The sequence below is a fragment of the Anopheles gambiae genome, chromosome 2 (assembly GCF_943734735.2).
Source record: "Anopheles gambiae chromosome 2, idAnoGambNW_F1_1, whole genome shotgun sequence".
NCBI lineage: Eukaryota > Metazoa > Arthropoda > Insecta > Diptera > Culicidae > Anopheles > Anopheles gambiae.
Window position 1 is genome coordinate 4470168 of NC_064601.1, and position 22060 is coordinate 4492227.

Sequence of the window (22060 nt, forward strand, 5' to 3'; positions counted from 1 at the left end):
GGGTAGCGAAAGATGCTTGAAATTTATTGCAGTTGCTTGAAATGTTTCAACTGCAACGGTCCGATTACAACAACAACAATGAAATTCAAAAACGGCGATGAAATTTGAATTTTCTTTGAAATATTTCAAGCGGACCGTTAAAATGGCGCATTTCTCGACTCACGGTGTGTGCAATCGCGGCTATTTCGGAGATTTTTGGAGATTTTTGGAGAACTTAGATAATATTTATGATCGAAAACAAACGAAACAGCTGAGCTACCACCCTCAGACGGCTCGGTAACGCTGTTTGGAAGAAAAAAAACAGTGTGCGTGCCATTTCGCACCGATGAAAGCGACTCCACCAACGACTAGAGTCGTGCGCTTCGGTGTTCGATCACCCGAATAAACCCGAAAATAGCTCCCAAGACTGGCATGGAAGTATTCCCACTCAATAAACGTTCATCAAATCTGTTCCCTTCCTTGTTCGATGTTGTACCACTACCGTATCTGCTGCATCCATCCCGATGTAGTCCTGTTCGCTGAATGGAGGGGCAATAGCAATTAATATCACAAGACTGTCATATGAATTCATGGGCGCAGGAGCTAGCATCTGCGTGGAAGAAATAATAACGGCACTATGAAACGCATTTCTGTGCCACCATAAAAGCATCGACATCACTTATACGTCTGTGCTCATTGGCGTGTGATACAAATTCGACAGTATACTGCCACGAAGAGTTTAATTATTGCGAGAAGACATTCAAGGCCATCATAAACACGATGCTTATGTCGTTCCCAAAACTATAAAATCCCTTCGTCATTTGTTCGGTTTGTGAGCCCACCATCACGGTTGCTATCTGCTCTTACCGATGAAGCCTCATTTAATGCAGTTTCTCTTTATTTGCTAGCTGTTTTTATCGCCCAAATTCAGTTTTATATGGTTCAAGACAGATATCGATTAAATAGATGTATACAATAAGATCTATATAGTAATGGAAATAATGAGAAGCTATCCTACTAACGTAAACTACTTAAACACGCTTCCCCGCTGTACTTTAAATCTAATTGGAACGATTTGCCAGATCCCTCTAACTCCCCAGCGACATTAAAAATCCAACAAGCTATATACACACCCGCATTGAGTAACGAACCAGACAACCTGTTGGTCGTCGCCGAACCAATTGTTTACCGTAGTCGGCATTAAAGAGCATAGCCGCCGATTAAATGTCGTTTATGAGCCGTTTGCTTTGCTGGTCCTGGTTGGTTCTTCTCCTTCCACTCCAATAGCTTCCTTCCATGGCCCGCCCCCGACCGCCACCGCAGGGACGCACGGAGCAAGTGTCATAGCAAATAAGTTATGGCGCGAAACGAAACAAACGGCAGCTCCACGCATGGTGAGCAGTACTTGTACACAGTGGGAGTGCATGGAGGGTAGAGCAAGAGCACGAAACGGAGAGTACAATGAAAGTGAGAGTAAGAGAGCGAGTTTCGAAGATGGTGGTGGTCGCAAAATGGTTCCGTTCGCGAGATTTCTTTATTTGATTCCATTCAAAGTGGTTCTGTATCATAATCGGTATGATCTACATTCGCCCCAATACAAACAAGTTTAGGTCTTTTCTCTGATAGAATAATTTCAGTTTTGAATACACTTCCAATGGTTCCCAACACCAAAATGGAATGCTCATAGAGCTTGGAGCTCCGAACACAGTTTCTACTCGCAACGTAGCATCCCTAATCACTGAGTGTTTGAAGAAGAGAGTCAAGATACACGCGGAGAGAGCCGTTCTCCGGCATTGTTGTTGATGTATCCATATCGACCACGGCCAACTATAGATACAGTTAGTTTCCTTCTGACGGTCTGTGAGTGCGCATCTCGTTACCGAGGCCGTACCGTCGTTCTGTCCAGTCTCGTCTCGCCCAGAGCGAACTAGTTCGTACTATTGCGTGAAAGTGTCCTCGCAACAAGCAACAAGTGTACGCAGTCGGCAAGATCGGTAGCAGTAGCGCGCAGAAACCATCCCCCCTAGCTGGTGCCGCAAGCATTTCATTTACATTTTCTGCAACTAAGGCTAATGAATTAAATGCAACCAGCTGGGAAAGTGTTCGTCATTGGGCAAGGAACACAGTCGCTCGTTAGGGTACACAGCAACTTCCGTGCGGGTGATATCATCATGTAAAATTCGTTCGAAACGGTGTGTTGACCGTGGTACAAGGGAACACGGTGATCCCACGTACATCCATTAAAACGTTACCCAAACTGCCCGGTTTGGATGTGTGTTCGTTTGACGTTCTTGGGAAAAGCAGTGATACAGACAACACAGTCCACTCCAACCATCGCAAAAGGGAGTGCATTTCTCGCGAAGGTGGAACATTTCACCCCACAGCACGATAGATTTTGATTAATGGGCCATCGTTCAATAGAAGCCAGCAACACCCATCACAGCGTTTAAGTGGAAGAGACAACGAACCGACAACGGGCGGTGATAAAGATGAAATAATTTGGTGAGTAACATGGTCGTCCATTGCTCGAAACCTTTGGTGCCATTGGAAGTGGTGCCTAGGATAGTAATCAGCAGCGGCAGCACCACCATCACAGTAACCGTCTGCTTCGAGCAGCGCGGAGAGTGAGACAGGAAGACAATAGCACAAGGTGAGGTGCTGTAATTGAAGTCAACTTCATTTACAGCGTCTCCGGCACAGCTTCACTTTCGTGAAGAAGGTGTGGGAAATTCGTTCTTCGATCGAAATGCGCTTCTAAAATTAACATTTTAAAACCGTTGCACCACCCTGGGAACACACCGAGCGAGCATGCCGAAACACTTGAGGACGATGATAGTGATGCGAAAGGTTAATAGACACATTATCATTCCGTCCAGTAACCCCCCCCCCCCCCCCTTCTCCCCCCAGGACGTAGTGTTGTTTGCGCCGTGTGAGCGTTGAAGCGTGTTTTGAACATTATCTCCAACACCGCGCTGACGCCGGTCGGCGAACAAAAAAGGACCAGGCTGCTCCATCGCTGCCGCACGTGCATGCGCTGGAGGAAGAAGGGAAAAGCCCCAAAAGGGCGCGAAACAGAACGATTTCGCGCGCGTAATAAATGTCTCGCGCAGCGTTGATGGCAGATGATTGACGTTTGGTAGATTGTTTCATTAGCTTGGGATCCATTTGACGCGCGTGCTGTTGTTGTCAGTTTGTGTGTGTGTGTGTTTTCCCCGAATGATTTAGAGTGGATTTTAGTGGAATCCATGAATAAATGTCATTCTATGTTTAGAAAAACCCCTTGAAAAATGTGCGTTGAGTAGCTACATGTCTGACCCCAACAACAACAGCAAAAAAGCCGCATAATCCCATTCAATATTACTGTCAGTTGAATTTTCCCCCCCAAACAACGAAGATTCAATTTCAAACGTGAAGGAATTTGATTAGATTTGTTTTCCCGAAATGGCAATTTTGCAACACACTTCCCCCACTTTTCCATTCCATCGAACGACGCTCAGGCTAATCTTGCGTTAACCTGCGTATTTCTCCTACGTGTCTCCTACATGTGTGTATGTGTGTTTACCGACCCGAGGCAAAGGCCAAGCGAACGAGCCACGGTCACGGATACAACAGAAACCTCCGCCCCCCTTCATCTCCAGACCATACAAGCGTGGCTAAACGTCCCACCTGTGGGTGATTTGATAAATTGCCTCGGCAAGCCTTCTCCACACGCACACTCACACGCCTCACACCGTTTACGGAAGGGGCACGCAAAAAAAAAAAACGGCGAGTCTCAGTTTAGCTTGAACGCGCGTAATCCAATCACGTCCATGGCTCTAAATTCCATCCACAAGCAGAGACACGGCCAATGGAAATTGGCCCCCCTTCCTTAGCCCCATTCCCCGGTGGAATGGGACTGAGGAAGGTACAAAAAAGGCTTTCCCTTCGCACCGATCCACCAGCCTGACCGGATGCAGCCACCATTCCGGGACTTCCGGCGAGGGGCTTGAATAAAGAAGCTTCCACCAATCCACCTGGTTACGCGCGTACGCGGCCAGTTACAAGCAAGTGCCAATTCACAGCGACGGTTCGATATTCTTCGGCCACAATCCGTTTAATGCGTTTCTGCTCAGCGTGTCTATGAGCTCATGAGCTTCTATTATAATCATTATTGCTCAGGCAGCAGTCAACAGCAGTGCAGGAATGGAAACGAAACGACTGTAATTCCTCACGTTAATCGAATGGTTTAGAGCGTTGTTTTAACGACCCTCCCCCTTCTGGATGATGGCTGGCAGTAAAACATCATTCAAATGATTGCAGTATGGTGATGTTTATTGTACTTTATGGATTTAGTTTATGTTTCTAGCGAAGCTAAACGATCATATTAAATATCAAAGCTCCAGCAAAACAGTCTTAAAGCTCGGGAAAACTCAGAAAACGAACGCATTTTTCGAGACATACACACCCAAAGCTAAACACTTCAAAGCAACTCCTCTCGGCAGCTTCTCCGTAGTGCGCTGTTCGCTTGTCATTGGAGCATTTTCTTTCGCACAGCTTTTCGTCTTTTACGATGGAGATCCCTTGTTCACGTAGAGTCCTGTTTCGGACGCGTCGGATGTGTGGACGTGCATATCTTCGGTTCTATTTTCACTACGCCGGAAGGTTTGGGCCTCCTGCTGTGACTGGGGATTCGACAGCCGATCGGCACACATACAATCCTACCTATGCGGAACCTGATTTCCGGCAGGGAACAATTTGCCATTTCACTCCCCCCTTTCCACTACTACCACTGGGGTTTTTTTTCGTTGTTGTCCAAAGTCAAAGACCGTGGACGAATAAAAGAGGTTGGCATAATGTGCACCCGAGCACGAGCGTAGATGTATGTAGCAAAGCAATCCCAGTTGGCAATCCCACGCAAACGGCTCGTTACGTTCCGCTCGTTACGGTAGCCAATACAGCGCGCGATGCTGTGGGTATCGCTTCGAACTAAAAAGACCAATTTGACGGTATCGTAAATTGAGTTGTGCCACGGAAAAACAATACACTAACGCGGACAGCACAACGGACAGTATACCGACCGGTGGAATGGTCGCTACACGCTGAAGGGAGCTTCTCTTCGAGAATGAAATTGGATTCGCGTTGTATCGATGCGCTGCGGATTGCGGTTGGTTGCGAAGAATAGCGGGCACAAGCAGGCGAGCGGGCTGGTTGGTTTCATCTTGTTCCATTCTCACGGCTACACGGGCGCTTCTGCTGCTGTTGCTGCTGCTGCTTTGTTGCTAGCAACTGATGGGTACTTTTTGCATCCCTTCTTCGCCAGTTGTGATTTGGGATTGAGGTTTTGGGTTGCGGTTGGGGTTTGGTCTTGTACAATTGTTTTCTTTCCTTTTCCTTTGGTACGATTTCTTTGGGTTTTCTTCGGAAGCGAAAGTGGAAACGCGTTGATGAGAAAAAAACGTTCACTTTCTGGATCATTAACGCTCGTTCGTTACACAGTGGTGCAAACAGAGAGACAGAAACGTTTCTAGATTCGATAAACATTTCTTCTATATTGTTTGCGACAAGAAGAAGTCAACCATTGGAGCAGATGCTCCTGTGCCAGATGGTTCCGGTGCTAAAGAAGTCTGTACATCAGCGATCGTCAATCTTTGGCGGGTGTTTCAATCAAAACCTTCCTTTTTTGTTTGTGGCACTGATTGATGGGAAAAGTCTTTCAAAGTTTTTTTGGGGTGATACTTCAGGAATTAAATTACATTTTTTTATCCAGATTTTAGTACTTTTGCTCGTCCACAACATGACCACCACTATCCCAGTGTGCACAGTAATGGCAAACAGGAGCACATTGCCCGAGCAAGTTAACGATCATCCTGGGGAATGGGAAAATGGGAAGAGCCGAATACAGCAGGATGCTGAATTACTTATTCCGCCACGGCAAACGCTCAATCAGAAGATGTTTTCGATGCTGCCGTTTTAGTGGAAAATTGCTTTCAGACATTCCGGCCAGGCTGTCCGCCCTCTCCGCTCCCCCAAATGAACTCAGAACCATTCCTGCGAAAGGGGATACCATATTTGTGGGATGGAACGGACATTATTCCAACCATATGCACACATTCTCAGCATACTCGGGTAGCATTTTGTGAGGATTTTGTTTACCACACAGTGTGCTTTTTAGTAGATATAAACGATTCACCTGTGGGCCGGATGAATTGTTGCCTTCTTTTGTACAGTGGACACCATTCCAACTTTCAGAAGGTTCAGGTCAAACATTTTTGAGAATTCCAAAAACAGAACCGAAACGATGGAAAAAAATACGAAGAAGAAGCAATGTCACTCAACCGTTCAAAAAAGGTTCGCGCAGTGCAAGAATTCTTCTTTCTGATGATTATCAGCAAACTAAGGTTTGCGTCCGGTGGTTGTTTGAATTCATTTTCACCATCTTCTTTCATGGCTGGATCATCGTTCGTTTCATTTGGTTTTAAATAGAAAAGATATATAGATGAACCGCTGCCAGGCTAACCTTTAACATTTGGCCAAGCATTGCTGGTCAGATAAACAGTAATTCGAGCCTTTTCTATATAAAACATCAAACCATTCCCATTCGGAACTGTTTACTGGCCGTGGGAGCATTGAATAATGTAACGCCAGGGCGCGCACTGTACCTGGAAGCTGGAAAGTTTCGCTTCGCTCGAACAATCGGAACTGATGATTGTAAAACTTTGTTTGTGGAGAAACGCAAAACAAAAACTCATGTAAAAGAAGCACTAAACGATTGCTCCCAACTGGGTTTATAAGGGAGGGTAGCCTACGCCGGGAGAGTTCCTTCGCTTTTGTAATGAACGGGAAGTCCGGGGAAGGAGCTCCGATCAACTTTCGAATTTCTCTTCGAGACGGCATTGAAGGACCGGATCGGAAGGAATGCAACGATCAGAATGATTACTTTCCCACAACAACAGCAGCAGCAGCAGCAGCGGCAGCAGAGGAAGTTGCGCGTTCTAGCTGCCTTCCCGGAAAAGCTAACCACGCGACAGTGACTAAAGCGAGTGGAAGTTTGTTTGCACCATTTTGCAAAACAAGCGCGCCTCGATACGCGCCGTGCCGCATTTAATGGTGCTTGGTTAAAGTTTACAGACCCGTCCCATCGACATGATCGATGCTGGTGGCCGTTTTCTAGCGGGCCCAACCTCTCTTGGGCGAACGCTTATTGATGTCATCATTTTCCGAACCACGCTGAAGTACTCCCGTGGGGATTTTGCGATCACAGCGAAAGGGGGCTCCCGTGGGATTCTTTAACTTTGGGCTGGTTTTCTTCAACCACTCGAGGCTGGAGACGTGACGTGATGTCATGGTAGAGTTGTTTCAAAGAATGGAACGAACAGCACCTAATCACATTACACAAACGCTCGATTGCTGTTGGTGTTGTTGTTATTTCTCTCTCTCTCTCTCTCACACACACACACACACACCTTCTGGAATTGTGCTCAAATCGTCTCTGCGCAGGGTAAAAGTGGATTTTACGAAAACTTTACTGTCTAGTGGGAAAATCAATCATAAATCGCTGCCTTACTGGGAAACAAATACAGAAAACAACAGAGCGCCGATGGATAAACACACAATTCAATTGAACAGTGCTCGTTCCACCTGGCTGAGCATTGTTCCCTTTCGCCGCTGCTTTGTTTGCGAATTTTCCACCCAATTCTGTCTGTCAGCCAATATACGCACAAGCACACACCACTCGAGCAATGCTTTTGGCATCAAGAAATAACATAATTGTCTTCGACAGTCGGTAGGGCATGGAATGGAACGATCCGTGTCATGGAATGGAACGATGGTTTGAAGGAGTTAAATATAAAAATGCTTATGGCTGTACTGGGAAATCCAGCAAACACCAGACGCTTTTCCGCCGGAAATGACGGGAAATTCGAACAACAAACAAATGCCGCTCGACAAAGCAACTTGATGCCGATGGGGGAGGGGTGCTATTTACCGACTAACAAGAAATTTGATGGAAATTTTGGCACAGCAGCATAGCAATAATTACCTTCCGCTGGAATTGATTAGCTGAGCACTTTGTGATTGATCATGAAGTCAAACAAATGCATTAATTAAAAAATGTGTGCATTGCATGCAGAGAGCAGCGATGAAAAGCGTTGGCTCAATCATTGCCAAAAGGCCATTGTGAATAACGGCAATGAACTTGTATGGGCATGAGGAAAAAAGACAAAAAAAAAGCACACTGTTTTATTAAAATGAGCGATCTTTTTCCATGAATCGTTAAAATGGTTCAGCCGAACGGCTTTGCACTCGCCACTTAGCAGATTAGGAAATTTTTCATAATTTGCTACACCGTACTGGACGACCCCGGTGGTGCTTTAGGGAAAGGTGGGTGCTTTTTCTTTTTCGCACACCAGTGGGGAACCGTTTCTTTCGGCACTAATTAATCATTCATTTGCCGAAGAGTTTCTCAATACAGGTTGCTCTCATTAGCAACAACATGTACGTGCTTGTGGAAGTGAACAACAGCCGGCTTTTAATGGTAGGACTTCCGGCTCTTCTGCTCCGTGCTGAAGAAGCCCGCTGCATGAAAGTTTGTACGGTGAGGTCTGTGCAATGAAAAGGAATCCAGAAAAGTTTCCGCGTGCGTATATTTTTTCCAAACCCTCACGTCCGTTTTTGACTGATTTTTAGCATCGATGAGTGAAAACCTAAACAAGAATCTGTACAAGTTACAGTGACTGCCCAGGAAGGAAAATAATTCATTTCGCTTTCGCTTTGATGCCAGGTAGCATCATTAAGACTGCGGTGTAATCTCACCTATTCCCCTATTCCAAAATCAATACCCATCGCAAACCGTACATCACATTCCCCAAGCCATCCCCCTAATCCATCCTGATTAGCTGTCCTGTGTGACTGTGGCGACCGAGCGGTCATGGTTACCGACGCAAGGCCGATCGGCTAATGCGTATCCTTTTACAACGTTCCCGCTTTTTGGGGTGTGTGTGTGTGTGTGTGTGTGTGTGTGTGTGTGTGTGTGTGTGTGTGAGTGTGTGTGTGTGTGTGTGTGTGTGTGTGTGTTTTCTGCACTTTCTGATTGTGTCGTTAGCGGGTGATTGGTTGGGGCATGGTTTTCGGTATGATTATTAAATTTCTGTTTGTTTTCGTTTGGAAACATCTCGACCGAAAGACAAGACGAAGGACGACATTGCAGATGGTGGGTTACGTTTCTGTGTGATTGATTATGCTATTAGGTATGGTGTGACAGCGTTCAAGAGACGGCATAAGTAGCATGCTAAGAGAGAGAGAGAGAGAGAGAGAGAGAGAGAGAGAGTGAGAGAGATAGAGATAGAGAGAGAGAGAGAGAGAGAAAGAAATAGAGAGAGAGAGAGAGAGAGAGACATGTGCCGTATGAAGATAATTCAGATAAATAAATAATGAGCTTTACTCATTAATGGGCCACATATGAACATAAATTGAGCTTTTGTTTCCATATTTCATACAGTAAATGGGGTCGTTTTTTCTATTGTTTTGAAGTTTTTTTACCATTTAGAGTATATAAATATTCAAATTCATGGAAAAAATACGTAGAAATACATGTTCTTTGTTTTTTACGGGGTTCTCATACTTGTGGGGAGCTTTCATGACTTTTTATTGCAGGAAATGAACTTTATGTTATGGGAAGTGGACTCTATAGCACCCTTTTTGAACAAATCCAATAGGAATTTCTAATGATCTGGTCCAAAAAGATTGCCACAGAGTCCAAATTCCCATCAAATAAAGTTAATTTCGCATAAGAAAGAAGAAGAAAGTGTTCCACAAGTATTACAACCCCTGAAAACCCCTATATCACTCCTATATAAACCCTCCATAGCACCTTCCTCTTTACTAGCTCCTTAAGGTAAAAGGAATATATTTAAGAACTTGCTAAATGCTACACAGCTTGTTATCATCATGTAGCGTTCTTACTAGTGTTGGGTCATACGATTCATTTCACGACCCGACCCGGAGTCGGGTGCAAGCCAGTCGGAATCGATTCCGACCCGTGGGTGCAGTGGGTGCGCTAGGTCGGAGTCGGAATCAAATCCGACCCGCGGGTGCAATGAGTTCGGGTCGACCCGATAGATCAGTAGGTGCGAGAAAGCATAAGCGACTCCGACCCATTGGTGCGGCGAGTTCGGGTCAGGTCAGGTCATATTGAACCTATCTTGATCCGACCCGACCCGAACTCGCCGCACCAACGGGTCGGAGTCACTTATGCTTTCTCGCACGTACTGATCTATCGGGTCGACCCGAACTCGCTGCACCCTCGGGTCAAACTGAACCTACTGTGGCCCGACCCGACTCGAACTCGCTGCACCAACGGGTCGGAATCGCTTATGCTTTCTCGCACCTACCGGAGTCGTTGCACCCACTGAACCTACTTGTACCTTTCGGGTTGACCCGAACGACTCCGGGTCGCTTACGGATGGCTCCGACCCGATAGGTTCGGGTCGACCCGCCCATCACTAGTTCTTACTTGTAAATGTTGAAGGGAATAAAACGGCACTTGCCAGCATGCACACTCCCGTCCCGTCGACAGAGCATCTGTGAATGAGTTCCGTGCTCTCTGCTTCCTTTACGACGCCCTCCAACCATATTTGCGCCAATTTTGAGACCATCGCTCGCCAATCAATTCCAATTTAAAACTCCATTGGCGCACTACTCACCACCGTCAGAGCATTTGCACCGATTGACGCTTAATCATGGTGCAATTCTGCCATAGGCTGCAATCGGTACTTCTCAATTTCCAGCCCGAGCGGAGCTTCTTCCCGTTTTGCATTTCTTGAATGCTGTTTTTGCTTCACATTCAACTGAGTTCGAAAAAAAGGGGCCCCGGAAGCGTAATTCCGTGACGGAATCGGTTCCAATTGATTCAAATCGAACAGTGAAACACCAATCAGTCATCTGCTCTCCCTAAGGGCTTGCAGTCAATGTGTTGGGGCGTATTACAAACGCCTATTGCTTACGAAGAAAACCCACCGGCTGCAGTGCTGGAAAGCCATTCATAAGTTGTGCACGGTTCGTTTACCTAATGCCGATTGTGCTGCCGTCGCTGTCGGCTTTAATCAGTGACGCCATTCAGCGCCATTTAGTTCGTGAAATTCCTACGTTTTTCCCGTCTTACATTCCTAATTGAAGCAATCGCTCTGTATCGCTTGTACATACTGACGACGGCAATCGATGGCTGAAATACTCTTTTTATGCACCTTTTATCCGCTGCACACTTCACTCTGGGCACAAGGGTCGGGTGCCCATGGCCGTGGAAACCCTCTCAGAAAAGAGATTAAGGTTTTTCGTAAAGCGTTTGCTACCGATTTAGAAGAAGGTAGTGGAAAACAAAAGATTATTCAATGTGGACAGGAGGCAGTGGTTTTTTTTTCTTAAAGTGTTTTATATTTTAAAGAGAGGCTTTCTTCATCCTTTAATTGAATCAGCCCAAAAACCCATCTCCCGAGGTACTGTTTGGAGCTTCACTTAAAATGCCATTCAGCACAGCTGTACAACAACAAAAAAGCACACTGTGTATACATGGAGCACTTGCTTAACAATACCTTTTTTATTATTTGATTCGAAAAGTAATGACAAAAAGCACTTCACCGAGATGTTCCGCGTGAACGGAGGGAAAGTTGTTTCACCTTTATGTGGACACAATTTACGACCGTTGTCATCCATGTGTCCGGTGTTTGGGGAGATCGAGCAACAACAGCTACAACAACAAAAAAAAACTCCAACCCTCGGTGCGGATTTCATTTATAATTCATTCCAATTCGAACAGCAACCAAATCTCTCCGATGGCACATTGGGCACGCCGTGTCAGTGCACCGGGGGGGGGGGGGGGCGAGAGCACCGGAACGACCTTCGCGTAGATCATCTTTTGTCCATGGAAACGCATACATATTTCAAGCGTTGTTGCCATCAATTCGACCAGAGGAGACCGAAACCGAGCGACACACTCCAGGCAAGAAAGGCAATCTATTTCCAGCTGGCTGTTGGCGCGTGGACGTGAAGACGGAGCAGCTGCAGCAGCAGCGGTAGCGTCTCGTTTTACGTTAAATTTAATTTTACCGAAATTAAAATACAGTCTGTCCCTTATTTGCAGCGTGTTTAAAGCTAGCGACAATATCCGGCCCCGGAACGAGCCTCATTTTCATAACATAAACAGTGTACATTGCTGCGCAAGCAACAAATGCGGCCGGCGGGCTAAATCATTAGCCCAACGGTGTGCTCACAGCAAAAGGCTCGCTCCTCCACTGTCAAGGCTGTTGTATGGCCGGCAGGGCGCAAAGAAATCGTACCGTAAGGCCGCTCCCGAAAAAATCCCCCCCCCCCCCCCCCCTTCCATGTTGGCTCAGTTTGTTGCAAATGTTTCGCCGACGCTCCGAGTGCCTGGGAGCGATTGTTCAAGCGTCAGTGCCCTTTGTAGTTCTGTTGAGCTGTTGAGCGAATGAACTGGCGGCGGCGGGGGAAAAAAGGCAAAAGTAACAGCAACCAGTTTGCGTCGGAAAGCTCCAGTGCTGTTGGAAAGCTCCCAACCTCCCATTTAACCCCCATAGTCCCTCCTGCATAGCCCCGCGCCCGACCGGGAGCATCGACACGCGCCGTACCCCAGCGGCGTTGCGTTCGTTTGAGCAGAAAAAGGATTTAGTCTACCTTTTAATTAATATCCTTTTGCCGCTGCTGATACGATCAACCTGTGTTCTGCCGAAGGCAGGGGAAATGCCGAACCTCTGTAGGCCTTTGTTTAGGTGTATGTGTGTGTGTGTGCGTGTGTGTGAGTGTTAAAATATATCCACACAAATTGAATGTTACGCAATAAGTAATTAAAAAACTTCTTCACACCGGTCCTTGACGAAACCTTATCGGCCTAGAACCAGCCCATCAAGCGTCTCTCTTCTTCCAGCCCTTTCTCTCGCTCTCGCTTCCCATCTTTTCCTCCAACGGGGTTTGTGTGTCATTACACTCAAATTGATGCTGATCCTTGTTCTTGCATAATAAGCCCCTAGTCGCTAGCAAAGTCGCTTTACACTGGAACTTTCGTTCGACGAACGTGCGAGGCCAAACGGCAAAATCCTTTCATTTATATCATTTCCAACGGTTTCGATGATACTCCCTCTTCCAAGCAAACAAACAAACACATCCACACGCCAGCTGGGATGGTTTCTACTGTCACACATATTCTCTTTCTGCTTCTCTCTCTCTCACACACACATACACTCACAATGCATGCTAATATATGCAGAAAGTCCCATTCCCTTCGGGAAGGAGGGGAGCGATGAAACCACAAATCGTGCAACCGTACCACAACTCGGCACCTGATCGGTGGATGAAGAGAGAGAGGAGAAGCAAAACGCCGGTAAACTTTACCATTTAAACGCATTTCATTTATTTTGTAATTCCACTTCAAACTCTAAACAATCTTTGAGTAAACAAATTGAGCGCTTGCCAAACACAAACACACACACACACACACACACAGTCGGTTCGGAAACACAAACACTGGCACCATGGTATACGCGCGCACCCGCCCGGCTTCGGAAGCGATTGGCATGCGAAAAGGTACTTCAAATTTGGGCAGGTTTTTTTCTCTCTCTTATACTTGATTTTAAGTGCTAGTACACAACATAAAATAACTCTGTTTGTTGCTTTTGCTGCACATCCATCAGCACATAATTTCCACCCGGGTAAGATGATTTATTTTCAACAAGCGTCCAGGCGCCTCCATCCTGACGTACTCACCTGAGGAGTCGGATTTAAAAGGGGGATTTTGGTAGTGTGTGTTGCCCCCTTTCTGCAACGCAATCAGCACGCTCATTAGCGTGCTTTCACCTTCAAACAGGCGAGAGGGGAAGGGGGAAGGTACATTCTTTTTACGGCAAAATCAATCGGTACGCGCAACGGTGTGCGCAACGGTGTTCGAGCACGTGCCCGACCGAAATGAAGCGCATTGTTCACGCTACAATCTTGCACCTTTGCTCGGTCGGTGTATGTGTGTTTGTGTCTGTGTGTTTATTCTTCTTCGACTGTAAAATTGAGTATGCAAGGATGAGCAAGTAATAAATGCTCAATGGTTGGAAATGGCTGCCACTGACACGTGTTACGTGCAGCTTCGTTCCTGAGCTGACCACACCACCATTGTGTGCGGTTGTTGAGGTTTACTGAACCGTTCATATCATGTTCAACTTTTAAACGTATTTTATGTAATTTGTAAGTAATATCTTTCTCTTTTTTGTCTTACTTTCAGAGAACTGTATGAGGATAATATTGTACTGAACGTGTCCGAGGGAAATACACTCTAGCAGCACCATCAACCTAACCACCTGTACGACCAGCTGGATCCACCTCCCGTACCAACAACACACACACGTCCGTTTTAAAAGTGGCGCCTAAAACGCACCTAGCAACGCCGCGCGAAATGGAGGGCGAGGTCAGCGTGCTGCTGGTCATTACCGTGATCATCGGCACGATCCTGATGACCTCGCTGCTGGCCTGCTACATCTGCGTGTTCCGCCAGCTGTGCTGCTCGCGCGATATGGACCTCGACCGGAGCTACAGTACGCGCGGCTCGAAGCGCACGTTGCGCGACAGCACCAACCTGGCGGAGATCACCAACATCACCAGCCAACAGACGGAGATCGAGAAGGTTTAGCTAAGGGCGGGCGAAGAGGCCATCACTTCGCTCTAGAACTTCGCCCGCCAGACAGAGCCTTCGACTGAAACCCAACCGAAAAAAAAACATGATTTCACGTCACACGTTGGCTGTGTTGTACATGTATATCATATCTTGTAAATAGTGCTTCTCACATCCGGCCTTCCACCCCCTCCCCCCCTCCACGTGTACCACATCTCTGTAAGACCCGTCCGTAGTAGCTACGTTTAGGAAGTTCCCAAGACAAGAATGCTTCTTTGAAGGGAGGTGATGGAACCAAAATTCTAGTCAGTATTAGTTAGCTCTTCCGTCTGTGCAATGAAATTAAACTTCCAATGATCCGAAGAATAAACAGCAAAGATTCTGTTGTGTGTAACTTGTACAAAAACGAATGCTCCACAATCGGTCGATGTTTGTATACGTGTGAGTTCGTGCATGTTGGTGTGTGTTTTTATAGTTCTAGCAAGCAAACACTGTAAAGGTCACTGTAAAGGCAAATAAACATGTTAAAATGTATCTGTTTTAAAGTAATTGAGTATGAAGTTGATTAATATTTCTGACAATGAATAGCTTCCACGAACAATTCCGCTTATCGTTTCTTCTGCAGCGTTGTTCCGGCGCCATCGCTAATGCGGTGGATTATGTTCCGCCGAAAATTACCATCGTTGGGCAAACATTTGCTCACTTTGTCGGCCGGAGCTCGGAAGATAGATAAAACGATTCGTGCGATTAAATCGTCTCACCGTTGCCGGTTGCGGTATGAAATTACGCAGCGATATAAAGACTAACTACGACTTGCGGTAGCATCAGAATTGGTTGAATTGGTTGGCCTATTTCTCACCATTCCGCATACGCTTGCAGTAAGGGGTGTTGGTGTTTTGCGTGTATTTATTTCCGAGAAAATTGTTTCCTTATTCCGAGCTTTACAAGCCTGAGCAACAAAACCGCAACGTTCCGGCGTGTCGTAATCAATACGCCTGCTTCCGCAAGTAAAACCGGGATCCGTCCGGGATCGTGCTATGATGACCTGTCCAAACCGTACGTTACCGACGCACCTATGATGTCGGTCGGTTGGAGCTGTTTTCCCACTGCTGCTGACACACGCGTCAGCATCCCAAAACGGTAGAGGCAAGCAGTAAGCGCTCCCCTGAGGGGGGAGAGGACCTTCTTTCACTCAACCAAAAACTGCCCCTGGCTTAGCAGATTAGAACGAACTGTGGTGGTGATGGAGGATGCGAAGGCATCCATAAATCCACAACAAACATCGTCGTACAGGTGACACGACTCGGTACGGCTAAAAGGGAATTGCTGCACAGAGGGAAAAGCATACCCTCCGTCGTATGGCAGCCTCCACACAGTTCCGTCCGTCAAGCAAGCCTTCTGCTATTTCTTTTTTTGTTTTTCACAAAACGACTTTATCAAATAAACACTTACAAGCCAAAGAGAAAGTAACAACAAAACACAGAGCAATGTATTGTGTTCCAAATTTTATCGTTATCGTTCTTCCACGTACACGTTTAGGGACGTTCGATTCATTCAAGCGTTATCCTAGGGCCTACACAGTACGCGCCCATTCCATTCCTAATAATGGTAACATTATCGCGTCGATTTCCAGCAAATTTAAGCGACCTGATACGGTGAAGTTCTGTGCCTTCACACTGCAAAAGAAAATTAATTTTGAAAGAACATGGAACAATACCTAGAAGTGGAAAGTCTTGCCGAGTTTACAGAATCGAACGACGAGCGACAATATGATATGGCGCATGGCGTAAGAATGAATTTGCTGCGCGATATCGTGACTCAACAGGGCAGTTATGAGTATTTGGAAATCGGACACGAACAAACCTTCCCTCACGCCCCGATTTGGATTAAAATGAATTCAATTTCATTACCATGAGGGTACAAAAATGTCTCACGTTGCTTCTTTCATCCAGCAGGAATGGCAGACATGGAAATTGCGTCCTTGGCCACCTTCCACCTTGGCGGTGTTGGGGACGTCTCAGATCAAGTTACTTCCGGTGATCTTAACTCAAACGATTTCAGATGGTACGGTTTGCAGTGTCTGGGTACACCTGAAGTGATGTTCGCATACTATCAAACTGAAATTATCTCACGTCGAAGCATTTCCGGACCTTACGCCCCCACCTGGAGGTGGATGTGTGGAAGGATCAATTTTGTTGCCAAAAATATTAACCTTCCATCCCATCGTCATCGGTAGGAAGAGCAAGGAGCGTCTCGATAAGAGCCAAGAGCTTCAGTAAATTACTCAATTTAATTATCTTCTCCGGTGGCAACAGTTTGGACATCTTCAGGGCAACGACTACCGACCACGTGGATGCGAGCTGAGATCGAGTTGAAAGGCACTGGGGGTTCCCGGCGGAAACCCGATCGAATGGAATCGAATTATTGATCAAAATTTGCTTTCAATTCGTTGATGTTTATGCGTGTCTGCGTGTGTGTGTGTGTGTCTCGGTCCATCATGGAACCTAGGACCACCAACAGGTCGGAAAACCCGCGCCAGTTTGTAACCTATTTTTAGTCAGCAACACTTTTCATAGTACTACTTCCTTGCCCTCCCTCAACAAGCACGTCCAACCCTCGATAATTTTCTCTCTTTCTCTCTCTCTCTATCTCTTTCCCACTGTCTCTCTCTCTCTCTCTCACTCATTTCCAAAAATTCACGTGGGTGTCCTGGGTGGTAGTCGGCTTTCGGCTTTTTAATCTGGTATTTGATACGAGCGCAATGGGTTAGAGCAAATTCGCACAGCAAAGTGAGGTTCGATTTCACGCGCCAGCGGTTGGTAATCCCACGCTCAATCGCTTCGTAGTTGGCAGTGGCAGTGGCGTGGCGGGGTTTGCTAATTCAATGTACCCGAGCATAAATAAACACCAACCAGCGGTTTGGTCTAATTGACGCCGAACGGGTTTGCGCGAAGAAGCGTGAGGGTGAGGGTTCAATACCGGCATCGATCAGCGGAGGTAATTGAGACACACACACACACACACACACACACACACACATCCATTAAATCCGAGAAGTAAACTCGTCTGTGAGGTACCGCACAATTCAATCATGCCGGTTATAGGCAGGTTGATCGGGATTTTTGGGGGGAGGAAATCGATTCGCTGGAAAGTGGTGGTTAAATTATGTCAATAATTGCCACCTCCCAGCCATGTCACCACATACATTCGCGGCCGGCATTCGAGAGAGTGCCGAAATACTTTGGACGATGCCAACAAATATTCTGTTGCGTCTACGCAAACGACCCAAACGATTCTCGTGGATGCATTCCAGCGCAGAGATGATTGAATAGCGCACCACATTTCATCGTTCGGACTTCAAACACATTTCAATTTCAGACGGCGAGCGGCACATGCACACCACACTCCGACACCCTCTCCTGAGCTGGCGAGATCCGTGTGTGTCTGTTGTATCCGTACGTGCGACGTGGTTTATTTTAGCACAAACCGATAAACAACGCGCGTCCCTCCACGCCGGTCATCTGTGTTTACAAACCGAGACCTTTTTTTTGCTTGTTTTGCTTGTATGTGGCGGCTTGGGAGATGTGTAGCCACGTGGGAAGAGCTGGGAAAGGATTGATACTGTATCGAGCACACGCGTGGAGGTCGGAGTTGCTCTTTGCCAAAGGGATCACAGTTGTATCCGATGTCAATATTGGTTGTTGAAGTACCTCAAAAGCTTAGTTTGATATGAATTTCAAAACAAAACAATTGCCTTGAGCCTTGTGCGACCGTATATCGTTGTCGAAGGATGTGAATGAATGATAAGCTGTCCTTCATACTCACAATATAGCTAGGACTCGGTTGAACATGTTATCAAATTATGTTTTACATTGTATTAGAATAGCTTTGGTGTAATTTCCTCGCAGATCCTGCAGGTCACATATGCAGTAAAGCATGTTACCTCACCAAGCGATGTGCACCGCAGGATCACAGCAGCAAAAAGGGGCAAAACCTTACTCACAAGAATTAATTAGCCATGGGTTATGATTCAATCAGCCTTTTCAACCCTCAGTCTCCAAGAATCCGCTGCCAAGAATGACGTCGTCCGTCCGTCCGTACGTAACGCAAACGCGCAAACCACGCGCCCCGAGTTGCGAGATCCGTGATGGCGTGAGTATATTTATGGCTGCTGCCTCTTGCAGTGTTACCGCTGTTGCTTGCTTGATTAGGTTCATGCTCGTCGTGGTAATTTCGTTAGTTCGTTGGTCGCAAAACCAGCGCATATTAACTATTGCTCGCCTGCACGTGCGTAAAACGGGTCAGAATAAATAACTTCTACAAAGACCCCCCCTTTTCACTTTCACTCAAGCAATTTCATTCCATTGTTTGGGAGCAAAACTATTTTTTGAAGACAATTTCAACCACTTGCTCTAGTAGTTGGTTGACCATTCTGCCGTCACCCGGCTTCTCGGTAGTAGCTGCCACTGGCCTGAATATTCCCACTAACTGAATTATTTTTCCAGCTCGAACGGAGGGAGACGGGACCGGTGAAGAAGAAATGCAAACATCATTAGCAGCCCTTTTGTTCGGCGTTAACTATGGCGCCCGAGCAGAGGGTGATAGACCTGTGCATCGTAATGTAGCAGCGATTTATTATGCATGCCCTTGCGCCTTGGGAGCAGCAGCAGCAGTAGCCCAAACATTTTCTAAGAACGAAATGTTTTCTTTCGTCTAATGCGTACGCTCGCCTTGATGTCACACGGCGTTTGTCCTTTATTGTATGGTATGCTACTACACAAGCAGCGGCTATCGCGTATTGTTTCACACAAACCAACGGATTAATGCCAGCTATTCCCTACCTTCTTTAGGGTTTCCACATCTTCAGCAACCCATCGCACCCGTACGATGCGAGCAGATTCTGATGCGGATGGTGCGTCAGCCCGATGACGTCCTTTTCGTGCACGTTCAGCGTACGCTCCAGCTTGCCCGACGTCACGGAGAAGCAGTACAGCACCAAATCCTCACCGCAGCAGTAAATGAACTCGCCCCGGGGCGATATCGTGGCGCAGATGAAGGCACCGCCCTCGCGCTTACCGGACGAGAACGAGCGCACGATCTGGCCCTGCATGTTCATGATGACAACCGTGTTCGATCGATTGCACACCACAAAGTGTTCCGGATTCTTTGGCAGTATCAGCACGGAGTTGACCGCCAGGTGCGTACCGAGCGCTTTGAACGTCGAGATGCATTCGGTCGTCTTGAGCGACCACACCTTTACCGTGCCGTCCGATGAGGCGCTCAGTACGTGATGACCGTCGGGCGAAAAGGCGGCCTCATTTACGAACGACGTGTGGCCGCGGAACTCTTTCAGCATTTTGCCCGACTTCAGCCCGTACAGGCGGATCAGATGGTCGAAGGAGGCGGTGAGAATTTGGCTGTTGTCGCGCGAAAAGTGCAAACAGGTGACGCCCTTCGAGTGAGCTTTCTCGAACCGACGCAAACACTGGCCGGTAAGCAGCTTCCACACCTTCACCTGTCCGTCCTGCGAGCCGGTCGCCAGCATTTCCGAGTCGCGCGAGAACGCCATCGACAGGATGGCTTGCTCCATCATCATGAAGTTGTCCTGGGCCTGGTACTTCAAATCCTTACGTATCTTGCCGGTGGTAAAGTTCCACACCTCGATGAAGCCGTCCACACTGCCGGTGACCAGATACTGTCCGTCGGGTGAAAACAGTGCACATTCCACGTGCGACTTTTGGCCGAATTTGATCTGCCGGGCCAGCTGCGTCGGGTACGATTCGTCCTCCTGGTCCCGGATGGCTGCCTTACCGCGGAACAGATCGATCGTTGTACCGGGCGGTAGCAATCCTTGGTGCTGCTGCCATTTCAACGCCTGTCCCAGCAGTGCCAACAGTCTCGACGACGGTACCACGGACACCTCACCGGCCAGTGCCGTCGCAATGGCGGCTCGGCGTTTCTCTTTGCTCGAACCCTCCGGATAAGCTTCCCGCGGATCGAAATACGCACGCTGTAGCATGTTCTCGAGATGGATGTACCGTTCCGCTTCCTGCTGCTTCAGCATTATCATCGGATCCGTCTGGCGCAGCAACGACCGGGCGGCACCCAGCTCGCGCAGCTCAATCAGCTCCAGCACTATCTGCTCGTACAGATCGATCAGCTTTTTGTCGGGCAGCTTGAGCGACTGGATCGCCTTCAGCACCGTGTCCCAGTGGCCATTGTGAATGTCGGACACGAACCCTTCCACGCTGTCGACCGTGTTGAGCGAAACACCCGTCTCCTCCTGCAGGGTTTGCAGCGTTTTGTGTAGGTTGGACTCCTTCAGGTATTGCTGAATGAGACGGATCACACTGAAAAGGAGGAAGAGCGCACAAATTAGATACCACCCAGCGACACTGTTCACCTGCTTCACGCAACTTACTCGGCGGATTCAATTTCAATAGACATTTTGCAGAATATTCAGGAAAAAACTAGCGGCAGTCCGAAATCGTTTGCTTTCGTCGCGTAGAGCGTTGTTTTGGTACAGCATTTGTTGACAGGCGCAGTGTCAGTGTGTACGTGTGTGCGTGTGTGTTTGATAAACGATTTAAAACTACTGTACGTGTACTGAGGAATTATGTATTTGAAGTTGCTGATTAGAAATCTTTTAAATACCCTTTTTCTCATTTTGTGGAAATTTGGCTACAAAAATCCTTCCAAAAATGTTAAAAATACGATACAGTAGAGGTCAACCCAGTTTCAACTCTCTGAATGTACAGTTTAAACTCAGATCACCATGAGATATAACAATTATGGCCACTGGACAAATTTCCAAAATATTATTTAATATTATTTAAACATTTTTGTCTTCAATTAAATGAAACAACGATAACGATTATCACAGTTGAAACGTACTGTGTGCTTCATTATCACACGGACACCAACAAAAACTCTTGATGAATGAGGCTTCCATCGCATTTCAAGAAGGTACATATCAAAGGGCGCTGTGGCCGTTGGGTTTGAAAACACCGTTGGATTAGTTAACTCAATCAGCATGCTGCGCGTGGATGCACTTGACTCAACAGGTTCGACTCAACAATTGATGTTTTCCCTCCTTATTTTCGGATGTTTTTTCAAAACTCTCAAAAAAGACCCAGAACAGTGAAATAAAAAGAAACACTTGTTTGTCGAAAAAACACTATCTTCTTTAAATCATTATCTTATATTTTTCGTTAACTCACGTTATTGATTCTTAAAATTACAGCTTTCTTTTGCTTTCCTAGCACTGCTTGTTTGTTTGCTTCTCCTGTTACTCCTGTTTCCTTTGCATTTGTTGTGTTGCATCCTTTGTTTGTGTATGTGTGTATGTTTTTGTTTGAGTTTATTTCTGTTCTGTTCTTTCTTTCGTTTTGATCGCTTGCCTTCGGTTTTGGATCTCTGCGTGTTTGTGTGTATGTGGAT

At 46.7% G+C, this 22060-nt stretch overlaps 1 protein-coding gene and 1 long non-coding RNA gene across 2 annotated transcripts; one reads left to right on the forward strand and one right to left on the reverse strand.

The window, feature by feature from the left end:
• Positions 1 to 1672: 1672 nt before the first annotated feature.
• Positions 1673 to 15169, forward strand: LOC5667504 (uncharacterized). Its single transcript, XR_009764999.1, has 2 exons — positions 1673 to 2481; positions 14234 to 15169. It is a non-coding gene; the product is annotated as an uncharacterized LOC5667504 (long non-coding RNA).
• A 4182-nt stretch (positions 15170 to 19351) lies between these two features.
• On the reverse strand, positions 19352 to 21195 carry LOC1281763 (WD40 repeat-containing protein SMU1). The gene is made up of 2 exons (XM_321720.6): positions 21042 to 21195; positions 19352 to 20970 (listed from the first exon to the last, which is right to left on the reverse strand). The coding sequence occupies exons 1-2, from the start codon at positions 21065 to 21067 to the stop codon at positions 19467 to 19469; spliced, it is 1530 nt and encodes a 509-aa protein (XP_321720.3). The 5' UTR covers positions 21068 to 21195; the 3' UTR covers positions 19352 to 19466.
• Positions 21196 to 22060: the final 865 nt, after the last annotated feature.

Excerpts from the sequence above, each read along its gene's own strand:
- LOC1281763 (XM_321720.6), bottom strand. The coding sequence starts at position 21,067 with ATGTCTATTGAAATTGAATCCGCCGA. Across the intron at positions 20,971-21,041 it reads ATTGAAATTGAATCCGCCGA|TGTGATCCGTCTCATTCAGC; the intron begins GTAAGTTGCGTG and ends CCTCCTTTTCAG.